General features: G+C 42.9%; 1 protein-coding gene across 1 annotated transcript in view; it reads right to left on the reverse strand.

Moving 5' to 3' along the window:
• The window catches only part of LOC143103753 (calcium-dependent secretion activator 1-like), an 83720-nt gene that overhangs the window by 53285 nt on the left and 17935 nt on the right, over window positions 1-12500 (reverse strand). The window contains exons 2-3 of the mRNA XM_076267562.1: window positions 11414-11527; window positions 6087-6419 (exon numbers count right to left, since the gene is read on the reverse strand). Coding sequence (XP_076123677.1) covers window positions 6087-6419; window positions 11414-11527 — 447 coding nt within the window. The remainder of the gene's footprint in view (window positions 1-6086; window positions 6420-11413; window positions 11528-12500) is intronic.

A 12500-nucleotide genomic window follows, 5' to 3' on the forward strand; every position in this document is an offset into this window, starting at 1 on the left:
TAAATGGGCGAGCATTGTAATCGTCCTCCTGTGGGCTGATGTATTGGTCTCCGTGGCGGCGTGTGTTCGCTGAGTGCCATGCTCTCCCGAGTGGCTCCATTACGGATCAACAGTTGCCCCCCACCCTGCCTCTATCTTCTTTTAAGAGCAGCCTTAATTCACCTGCTTGGAGTTGCTGATGGGAGAAATCTACGAGGGATCCAGGTCTATTCCTCTCGTCAGTGGCGACTAAGTGGACAACTCGGTTGTTTCGGAAATAGATGACAGTCGTGTTTTGGCGGTTTGAGAGTCGGAGGTGGATGAGTAAGAGGGGGATTGTTTTTTAATTTTATTTTTCTCTGGTCGATGTGCTCGGACTCAAGGTAATTTAATCAACGGCAGCTGGAGTATGAGGGATGATCTGTGGCGGGGAGTGAGTCTTGCCATGCGGATAAATATTCATGATTTGGAGTCGGTCTGTCACAGCAGCCAGTCTGTTTCAGGCAATATTCAGTCATAAAAATCAATCAAACATCTCACTCCCACTAGATTTGCCCATTATCTTGTTGCAAACATCTCTGTGTGTGTGTGTGTGAGTGTGTGTGTACGTGCATGTCTGTTTGCTTGTGCCATGGTGTGCATATTTGTATATCAAGCTGGTTCTAGGTCCGTGTAGAATGTGTGTGTGTGTGTGTGTGTGTGTGTGTGTGTGTGTGTGTGTGTGTGCCTGTGTGTGTGTTTCTAAGTCCATGTGCGTACCCATTTGTCCTTTTGTGTATTTACGCAGTCATTAGGATGACCAATGTGCTCACCTCGAGCCGTAGGCTGCGGAATATGATGCATTAGACAGAGTCACGCTGGCCAGCCTGGCCAGCTAAGCTCCACAGATGGCCCCGATACCAAACACTCTGCACCAACCACAAGACTCTCTCCACACACACACACACACACACACACACACACACACACACACACACACACACACACTATTCAGCAGAGACAGAGCATCCAGCCAAACAGAATCTAGCATGGCACATCTATTCACAGTTAGCAAATGGAGCTAATTAAGAGGGAAATATAGCACACTGGGAAGGTAGCATAGAGAGCAGCAGTCTAGATTACAGCATCTTTCAGAATGTTCTACATTACATTAATTAGTGTTTAGTCACATGGTTTGATACCAGTATGAGGCACTTCTTAAAGTTGTTAGGTGACACTTACTTTTTACACTATTTAAATCCGCAATACTGCTTGATAGTCTACATTATATCAGTCATGCTAATGTCAAGGTGTAATGAATGCAAATGCCTATTCTTTCTAAGGAAACAGTGATGGTTGAGATAATGCACCAACGCAGACCTCCACAACAATAATAGGATGATAGAGGTATAATATAAGACCCCCAACAGAAAGTGAGTAGGTGTGTAGTGCTTCACAGTACTACTGTGCATTTAGACAGCCTCACAACATTGATTGATCTATTTCATGGTTGATTTTCAAAATATGAGAAATGATTCCTAGCAATGTGTGTCTTTACCCTACCAATTCCTGTTTAAAGCAAAACATACAGAGATGCAGAATGCCCATACCACTGCATTAGTTCATGTCTGCATTCCTCACAAATTAGTTTTGACAATGAGTACAGACAAATGGCACACCAAGCCAAAGATAACATCAATCACATCTTTTCATATATTTACTTACCAGTTACTTGTACTATTATATACTTTGTTGTCAACCATGAATTCTTTATTGCAAGATAATATTGCCAAAACGTTAATGTATGAATGAGGAAATCAAACAAGATTTCCATGTTGCCAGTGTTGAGCCTGAAAGATTCACAATCTGCCATTCCACAACTCCAGAGACAGAGGTGTGTTTTACATTTGTGACAGGAGAATGTGTCTGTAATTACTGTGTCTGTAATCCTGAAGAGTGCTGTATGTCATTTCCCTGTAAGTGCATCATCAGCTCTCTCTCTCTCTCTCTCTCTGCACTAAGACCATATAGAGAGGATCTGAACAAAATGGCTCTCCATTACCATGCGTAATGACTGGAGAGAGTGATGGGGGGTGGAGGGTGAGAGGCACAGTAATGAGGAAGGAGTGAATGTGTCAGCCCACCCCACTGCCCCAGAGACGCTGGAAACCTTGTTAGCGTGCATAAACAAACATGATGCCTACTCAACCCCCCCCCCCCCACACACACACACACACACACACACACACACACACTCCCACCTCCAGCCTCCCCCACCTCAGCACAGCAGTGTCTCACGGTGATCAGAAGGTGTCACCAGACGAGACTCTGGTCCTCAGGGTCATGGGACTGCATGAGAAACGTTCAGCCACCAGCACAGCGTTACTTACAGCAGCGCATGGCCACCTAGAGTGGTGTCACGCTGCGCTCGGCTTCTGGAGGGTCTCGGTGGCCTGGCGGGGATGGGGTTACCCGGAGGAGGTGCTCACATTCGGCGTTTTCCACTACAATACAGGCAGCAAATATACTCATTGGGTCATTTACAGTAATGCCAGAGTATTGCATGCTATTTTGGTATACCTCTCACTCTCTCTCTCTGTTATTTCATCTGTCCAATCAACAATCAATATTTTTTTCTCATTGACTTGCTAAAAAATAAATGTAGAGAATACCATTTATACAACAGTTACCACTGTAAAGCAAAAGCGTGTGCTGGATTTATAAGTCAAGTCAAAACAAAAGCATTGTTGCAAAACAGAGTATGGCAAAATAATTGCTGTTTACACTGTTTCTCTATAAAGGCCAATAAAGTAAATTGTATTGTACCTGTGTTTCGGCTACCTTGCCTCTGTAGCCTTCATCAGAGGTGGACAGAGGCAGAGGCAGACTTTATTGGCCTTTATAGAGAAACAGTGTAAATAGTATATCAGCAGGCTTAATGAACCTCTTTAAAATAAAATAAAATAATTGCTGTATCTTGATTATCGTTGGGAATCATAATTGAAATCGAAGGTCCATTTCTATTAGTTTCTCAGCCCTATGTTTACTCACTGCTCAGGTGTGGCTCTGCACTGGCCCTGTGTGAGCACACAACAGGTAAGCCAACAGAGCGAGACAGACCAAAAGACAGACAGACAGACAGACAGAGGGACAGACAGAGAGACAGACAGAGGGATCAGAGCAGTCCTCTTCCCAGCCCTGAGTGAGCGGCACGGAACACAATTTCAGCCAATTATGCCTGATGATGCTTTCATTAAATAAGCTCCAGGTGGTGTGTGCACGTCGTCTTCTGGCACTGGAACTGAAAGCAGGAGCCGGAGACACAAAGAGATGCGCCTCCCACGCACAGCTCTGCACAGCTTTCGCTAGCGACCCACAAACGGCACACAGCCACTGCTCTTTTCAGCGAGCAGGAGTGGCGGCTTCTGTTTCCAAAGATAATTCACCTGTGTGACTCCTATGTGTGTGTGTGTGTGTGTGTGTGCGTGTGTGTGTGTGTGTGTGTGTGTGTGTGTGTGTGTGTGTGTGTGTTTGTTCTGTTTCGGAGTGTGTGTGTCTGTGCGTGCGTGCGTGCATGCGTGTGTGTGTGTGTGTGTGTGAAGCATTTGGATATTGAGGATGTCAGTATGCTAGGGGGTTTTGAAAAAATGGGGAGCCAAGTGATATTTCAATTAGCCCAACAATGTCCTCATAAGTCCCCACTATACAGTGAGTCAGTATTTGAGCTTTGTTTGTGTGAAGGCTTAGGTATAAGGGCTTTATGGACAGTTTTCTCAATGTATTTGAGTGCGTATGTGTGGCTGTGTGTCTGTGTGTGCGGTGTTGGTGTTCACTTGTTTGCAAGCACTCGCACAAATGATCTCAAGCAGCACGCCACCTTAGGCTCTGCCCAGCCTGGTGTGCCAGGGAGCTGGGCTGCCTGATGCTGATGCCAGGCAATGCAAGCTTGTTGCAAGGCCGTGGCCCAGGCTCGTGCTGTCACCTGAGGTTATGAGCATGCAGTGGGCGGCCATCGAGGCTGGCATGGCCGATGCTCATCCCTCAACGCCAGACAGGGGTGACAGCTCAGCTCAGCCCAACAGTGTCATCTCTGAGGCCTAGATGACGCTCACGCACACAGGCGTTAAACGCCAGATCAAAATAGCAAGAAGCAGGCTGTTTTACATTCTTAAATGCTCCTGAATCACTTGAAACGCTAGTGTGTGGAATTCAGGGCTTTTAGCCTCTAGAACAACAGGGCAAGTGATGTGGTTACACTTGAACAGCTACAATCTATCTGTAAAGCACTGGTGTTTTGAACAATATAATAGCTAGTACAGCTATTATGTCTGTAGTATTTACATAATAACAAAGAGCCAGTCTGCCTCTGCAGGGAAATCAACATCCCCAGACTATGTTGTTTAGCTACCAAAGGGCTTGATGATCATTTAAATAGCAGTTCGAGTCAGGTACACCAGAACATGAGCAACGTGCTGATAGCACTTCAAGCAAAGTGGTTTGGAGAGGCAATAACAAACAAAATATAGTGCAGTGCCATAAACGTTATTATTATTGTTATTAGAAAGCACATGTGAGCACCTTCTCAATAATGAACAGGAATAAAGTCTCTCAACAGGAAACAAAAAGGGGCCCCATTGGAAACAAGCAACATATCCACCTAATCATAAGAGAAATAGCCATTCCTCCTTTGCCAGGGGGCCAATGGTATCCTGCTTGTCTGGTGTTTGATGAAATGACCAAGCGCCCACCGACCACAAAAATGTCAGGAGCACAGAATTAATATCTTGTTTTTCTCATCCAAACAGCAAGTTAGTTCTAGGCTGTGTTTTGTCAAATGCACAACTTAAGAAAAAAAAATAAGAGATAGAGCATGCAGAGACAGACCTGTCCTGTCCTTTCACAGGCCATACAGTACATACATCAAAGATTCAGAGATCATTTCCTTTGTCTGCTTAAAACATGTGTTATTCACAAAATTCTCTCTGAGTGTTTATATGTGCATGTGGGGAGAGTATGTGAAAATGTAATAATGAAAAGATAATGGCCTCTCAAAGCCACCTAAAATGAACCTTATACACCCCAAAGGGAGTTTATGTAAGACTGGCCAGCTCTCAGCCCACCTCAAACAGGAAAAGATTTGTTGTATTGAAAGATTGCTATTTCTAATGTTTTTAAACTTAAAATTTCACATATAGCTATCTTAAAAATAGATGCAAATAGAGATGTTTCCATTTCTGGCCTCAGTTTCTCTGTGCTTCTCTAGTCTGAGACAGATCTGCTTCGAGCAACGAGTGAAAAAAAAAAAACATGCAAATTTGATACCCCGCAGTATCAGCCAGGAGCAGAGGAAAAGTAGGTTATTCATCTTCAAAGGTTGGAGGGAGAGGAAGAGTGAGAGAGAGGAAGCTGGATGCCTCAGGAAAGGATTGGAGGGTGGGGTGGGGGGGTGGGGGATGTGTGCTGTGATGCTCAAATGGAATCTTCTAACTTTCTTTTTTTTCATTCTCCCAGTTATCAGTCATCCATTATGAGAAAACAGTATGGCAGTGACAGCAATAGCAACAACATCTTGAACAACACCCTGAATTCAAGGTAGATCTACCCTCTGATCCATCAACAGACTTTAGAATTATACTTTATGTGAAAACCATCAGGAAACACCCTGTGACCTTTGATTTGTCCAACAAAAGAGAATGTCTAAAGCTTATACAGAGATGTCATCGGAGTGGAACAGACTGAGACTAAACTTTAAATGTGCTATGATGGCAGAGATTAATCTGTTAGGCAAAATTTCAAAGGCTTTCCATACACACGAGAATGTTGCATCAGCTCTCTTCATATAAATTCATGCAGCCAGAATCATGGGCCCTCGCCTGTTCAGAGGTTCTACAATCATCCCCAATTCACCTTCAGTGATGACACTGCTTCACAGCCCTCTGACCAATTCTGTAATTTACACGTAGCTGCAGCTAGCAAAAACATCAAAGAGAACAGTGAGGACAGGGCCTTGTTAGAACTCAGATTCCTACTGAGCCACTTTAAATACTGCTAGCTATGTTGCTGTTTTTCAGTATTCTTAAGTCGTTTGACTAAATGGACAACATGAAGAAAGCTTGCTGTAGGCCTACCTGACAGGCCTGGTAGAGAAGCTGGTGCTCAAACTTCTTGATGCCAAGGATCTGCTGGAACATCTCGTAGAGCTGGTCCTTGCTGAGGATGAGCTCGGAGGCGGCACTGGCCGTCATGCGCTGCTGGGCTTTGCGAGGGTCCTCATCGCCACGGTAGATGGTGTCGAACTTGGCCATCCAGGAGCTGAGCACTGTCTCCTTGCTCAGGCCGTCAATCTCGGGCAGACTGCGCACCCGCTTCTCAATGTGCCTCTTGAACACCTCACGGCAGTCCAGCGCTGAGAAGCCGCCTGTCTGCACCATCTTGGCCACACGATCACTCTTGAGGAAAACCTGTCAGAATAAACAGAGCTCATCAGCGAACAGATGGACATTACTGCTAAAACTAAGATGTTAGACCAAATGGTGGACTAGGTCTTCCTGAAGACGACTTAATGCCCTCAAGATAAAATTACGAAGCTATGCAAAGAACATAAAGGCATTGTTGTTAATGAAAACATGGCAACAGAGTCAATTCAAGCATTTCTCTAATGAACTGGCTAGTGTACCCTGCTGTCACTTGATGTGTCACGGCATGTAGCCTATGCTGCTGTTGAATTTCCAGCACCCTCACAGTCAAATGTTGCCATGAGGAAGTTCCTTTAAATATCTTTGTTCATAATTATTAATCAAATACCTATTGCTAATGAACCAATGCAAGTGCCTATGTGTAGCCTATAGCAGTTTTGAGCACCATGTAATTTCTAGCAAATGTGACCAAGATAAGTAGCCTAAGCTAGCTAATGAAGTTAATGAAGGACTAAATGGAACATGATGTACAGCATTTGAACAAACATGGTTAAAACCACATTTCTTTTCTTTCTCTCTTTCTCTCTTTCTTTCTTTCTTTCTTTCTTTCTTTCTTTCTTTCTTTCTTTTTTTCCCAAAAGTTGTCTGTGTTTTTGACAACACTAGCTTATTCTAACAGTGGCAATGTTCTTCTTAGCTATGTCAGTGCTTTTATGCCAAACTTATACAGCAGCTCATTATAAATGGTTGCACCATAACATGTTTGTACAAATGTCAGTACAAAATGTACAGGAATAAGTTAGTCAGATTCCAAGTGAGAGTGCATGTGCCTGGGCAGAAGAACAAATCAGGCAGGCAGCCACCATGGATCGGGTACTGACAAGCTACAATGACTTCAGGTCATTAGAGAGCAACTCCACATAATGACTGTGGGATTTTTAAGGTAAGCTAAGGGAGTTTGATCATAACCTGCATCAACTTTAAGTACCTGGTCATTTCACCCTGTGTAAATTCAGAGAAGGACTTATCTGACCCTGTACTGAGTCTCTTTAGAGGGGGTGATGAACTCATGCAGAAGCATAAAGCAGCTTAACTCAAGACAGCTGTATGCCCTGGAGGTACCCTGGTGACAGTCATTGTGGCAATATGTGAGACATCATAAAATCCGTTTTGACTCATTTCATGTTATAGCTTACTACAGCACAATACATTATTTTGTAGTAAAACTTGGATAGTCTACCCAAGGAGACTTAACAGATCATCTTTTAAGAATCAAGCTCTGTGAAATTGTTGTTGACTAATCACTAAACATCACTAACCAAATCCAACCCCAAACCTTGACCATAAATCTGAGCATCTATAGGTATACTCTTAAAATGAATGTGTTGGAAACAACACAAACTGTGTAGTCCCTATCCGGACATAGTTAAAACAACGCAAGTTGTGTTATTTTCAACACATTCGTTTTAAGAGTGTAGTCTGTGGACGGATAGTCAAGTGTGACCATTTTTTTTTCCCTTTTACAGCCTAACGTTTTTTTTTTAGCCTAATGTCAAGATAAGCTGTCAGACGAAGCCACTGTTGGAGTCCATCCCATTCCTTCAGTAGCCTACATGGACCATGGTGAAATATGGCTGCTTATAATGAAGAGATATCACATCCTTTTTTAAAGACAGCAATGTTAAGTAGTCTGTGGTGTCTTAATAATTAAGTTGAAATTACTTGCCTTTAATAATGGAATAGCAGAAATGTTGTCGACTACTACCAATTCGAAATATGACATTAACATGAAATAATAAGCAATATGTTAACATCCATAGCTTTGTGATTGTCTGTGATGGTCACAGAGTCAGAATACATCCCTTGCATGGCTCTATTCCAATAAAAATAACCCATAAAGTAAAAGCATACACTGTGTTTTGATTTGTTTAAAAGAGAAAATCATGAAGGCAAAAGAATGAGCCAGCTGAAGGTAGCCTGGAGGTAGATGTTGGTCACAGGCAGAGCTTTATGAATAAAAAATAAAAGTGACACCATAAATGTGCAACTCCTAGAGTGATGTACTGCAGTAATATGCCCAGGCCACTAAGACTGGGGAGCAGCGTGTTTAACATTTTGCATGTTAAAACAAAAAGAACCACCAACCTACAAAAAATATGGGAAACGGAAATTAATTTGTTATCTATAATAAGAAACAGAAAAATGTAATTCCCACGGGGCACAGGCACCCTGAATGATGTCTGAGATTTTTAATTGGGAAAGGTAGTGCATTCATTCAACCTTTCACCAAAGGGAGTAACTCTAAGGTTTGTCCAAAGACTGGCCCGCTAATGTCCTCCACACCACAGGGTACTTTTACCACCGGTGTAAGATTAAAACATTTTTGATTTATGTTGTGTCAGTATAGTCACAGCTCCAGCAGTTATATCTGGCTGGCATTATATCCAGACTTCTCTTTAGACCTCCTCCACCACCACCACTACTCAACTCTCTCTCCCCACCAAACCCCCCCACACACACACACACAGCCCCCTGAGATAGGGAAGACGAATGGGTCTTTAAATTGCAACCTGGTTTGGATCCAGGCAACCGTTTCCCATGACTCTTTGCCAGTTGCTGAGCCATTTCCCTTCCGCAAGCTTTTCAGCTGAAATAAAAAGCACTCCATCCTTTCAGTTAATTCAGTGCCCTGCCATCCACCGTCCGCAGACTTTTAAGTGTGGAATGGAAGCAGGGATCCAAATGGTCTGGCAGGCAGGGGTCAATGGGATGCATTTACATCAAATGGGCTTTTGGAGGGGGGTTCGTCTGCACTCCCACGGGCGATCTGCTCCAACAGCAGATCCACACCCTGATGGGCTCCATGTCAGCTCAGTGCGATGCTAATTGGCTAACAGGAGTGCCTGCTCATCTCCGGGCAGGAGCAGGTTGGAGGGGTTAGGTTGGCCACAGAGACTCACCCCCTCAAAGGGGCTATCGTGTGACAGCACCATTGTTCATGCGCAGATCCTCGGAGGCAGCTCTTCACCACGGGAGGGTACTGTTATTAGTCTTAATATACCTACACAGTCTAACTATGCTTATTATAAACCCTATGTGCTTTTCTTACCAAGCAAGACACAAAGCAGACAAATAGGAAGAAAAGGCATGGCATTTAAGGTGGCATATTTGTCAGATAAACAGCATATAGCTACTCATTTTTGGATTGTCCAACCATAATGTATGTGTGCTCCCTCATAGCATTCAGAATATATGGGAAGTAATAACCCATCAATATCTCAGAGTAAGGTTGGCAGGGCAGTTCTTCTTTTTGTTCATTTTGTTTTGTAATGAGCTCCTATTCAAAATGACTGCCCTCAGGTCTCCTGTCATAATCAGAAACACGGTGTGCTTCTGAATGTATCTGTGGGGTGTGCACGTTCAACAGACAGTTGACTGGGAAAGTTGTCTGCCGCAGGAAGAAAAGCAGAATATCTCTACTCATTTACTTTATAATCTCTGATTAAATTACAAAAAGCAGGTTCAGTGCAGCAACATTAATGAAAGAGTAATTGTCTCTTCCCTTTGTCAAGACATTGATTGCTGTGGGGCAACTTGCCAGATGACACTAAATGAAGGAATGTAAATGCCATTAAATAAATAAATGAATCAACCAAGCAGAGCTACTACCTTCAGTGCGTCCCATGCTCATCGCATCCCACCACCAGGGCCTAATACATACTTACAGTATGCAATAATAGCCATGTCAGTTACATAACACTGTTTGTTAAGTCTGGCCAACAGTCAATGCTTAAATGCTGTCATAGGGGTGGTTTTAAATGTTTAAAAAGTCTCACTTTTATCTTTTTTCTTTTATCTTTATCTCATACCAAATGACTATGCATAAGTCAATGACTTGTCACTCTTCATGAGATGAAAGATAATTGTGTAAGCTGCTCAGTGAATATTAGCGAGTGATAAATTAGAGGCTAGCTCCCTGTCAGTCACACGTATGTGGGTACGATGGGGCAGCACACCTGCAGCGGCCTCGCTCAGGGGAGCTCAACGTGACATGATGACCTCATCATCACCAGAGACTGATGATTGTGCAGGCTAGCGCGATGTGACGCGTGGAGACAGCAGCCTGCTGCTGCTGCTGCGAGCCAAAGAGAAAGCTTTTAAACGTCCCGGGAGAGGTTTTCATAACCCTCATCACTATGCTAATTGAGTCGCGCAAAGCCATTTTGATCAGCCAGGGCCTCATATCTGCGGCATTATAAACAATACCCAAATCACTCACTACTAACAGCTTCCTGGGACTGTTTGAGAGGCAGTTGAAGGCTGAATTTAAAGATATTTGTTCACCCAATCCTTTGTAATGCTTTGTAAATCTGACATATAAGGCCAGACCTAAGTCATTCACAGAAGTACAGTATGCACACATGGCATCAGTATTATAGCTCTGATAAAGTACCCCTAAAAACAGTCAAAAACATATTTTGTTCCCTAGAAACAGTCAGTGCGGTTACATACAAACAATCATTTCAGTCTGATTATACTCTTAACTCTGATTTAAAAAATGTCATGTAAACTGAGTACTCCAATTACAATCCAATTTCATGAAATCTGAGAAGATAACCTGGAGTATATGATTACATTTCTGATTAAATATATCATGTAAATACTCGGATTAGCCTACAGTTGGAGTTTATCATGTTCAATACTGCCTGCACACTATTACACTATTCTCAAATAGGATTTTTACTAGTTCACTTAGCATGTAAACTGGAATATTCCTAATTCTGATAATACTCCGATTGGTGCTTTAATCAGTTTCTTCTGCACATGTAAGCTCACTGAGTGTCTTTCACACAGACTGGACATATTTAATAAAACATGCAGTTAATTAAATCATTATCCATCAAGTATTTGGATGTACAATATACATTGAAATGTTTTTGGATGTTGTGGACAGATAAATGTCCATAAGGCTGATTAGCAAAATGCCTCTTTCTCTGCAAATCTGGTCCTTTGGAGCGATTTTGGTGGACAGACCGTACCTCATAGTAGCTCTGGACAGCGTTGATGAAGGCCTCATCTGCCACAATCTGGGTGTCTCCTTTCAGGAACGACTCGAAACGGTCCTTGACCGTCTGCAGCTGCTGCTTGGTGATCTGCAGAGGAACAGGAACAGAAACAGAGGACAGCTCAATGGCACAGCGAGAGACAACATGAAGAACCAGAGGGAGAGAAAAAGGACAGTACAAAACCATGAGTGCAAAAACAAAACAAAAAACCAATGTGGCCAGCAGCTGAAACCTTGAGCTAGCATCAGGGTAATTACAGCGCAGAACAAATGAGACCAGTGTGGCGGAGTCAAAAGAGCATCTGAGCCCTCAAAGGTGAGGCAGAGAGGTCACAAAACAAGCAAGCAGTCAGATTTGTGAACAGCTCAGTCATTGCATGGCAGAAATGGCCCTGCACTTACTGTGTTTCAGTCACCTGTTTCATTCCATTCTTAAAAATAGCATTGTAGAGAATAATAATAAAAAAAACTATTGCCAATTTAAATACAGATTTCTTTATTCATAATTTTTCTGCACTATCATGCATGTTTGGAGCTTGCTGTAATATACTGCTTCAGTAGGCCAGTCCAGCATTCACAGGGATTTGCCATGAACACCAGCATCCAAAACTCCCCTCACATCCTTAACTTGCATGCATATGTAGTACAGCACATGGATGCGCAAAACCTCCCCATAGAAGAGACATACTGTAGAGGTAGCAGTGTTTCTGTGAAAAAAGAATACTTCTTTTAGTAGTTGAGTAGTTGTTAGTTGAGATATTTTAACCTAACCGTCTAACCTGAACTAAACTTAACTGAAACACTGCTTTGGCGATATCTTGCTGAACAATATGTCCAGTGAATCAGGCCTGTGGGCTCCCACTGGTTTCATACCAGCAAGATGGTGGTAACACCGGCACTCAGCAATTTCACTTTTAGAAGCCAGAGCTAGCAGCAGAGGAAATTGAAATTGGATTTAATATTTTATGGGCTCTACTTTATTACAGGGTTTAATCAAAGCTTGGGCTTGGGTTAAATTTATAATATGTCCACTATCTGCGATAATTTAGCAACTCTTCCCT

Source organism: Alosa pseudoharengus, unplaced genomic scaffold (genome assembly GCF_046254945.1).
Source record: "Alosa pseudoharengus isolate Yale_2024_CS ecotype anadromous, Long Island Sound unplaced genomic scaffold, YU_APseudo_1.1 YU_APseudo_1.1_scf_5, whole genome shotgun sequence".
Lineage (NCBI taxonomy): Eukaryota > Metazoa > Chordata > Actinopteri > Clupeiformes > Clupeidae > Alosa > Alosa pseudoharengus.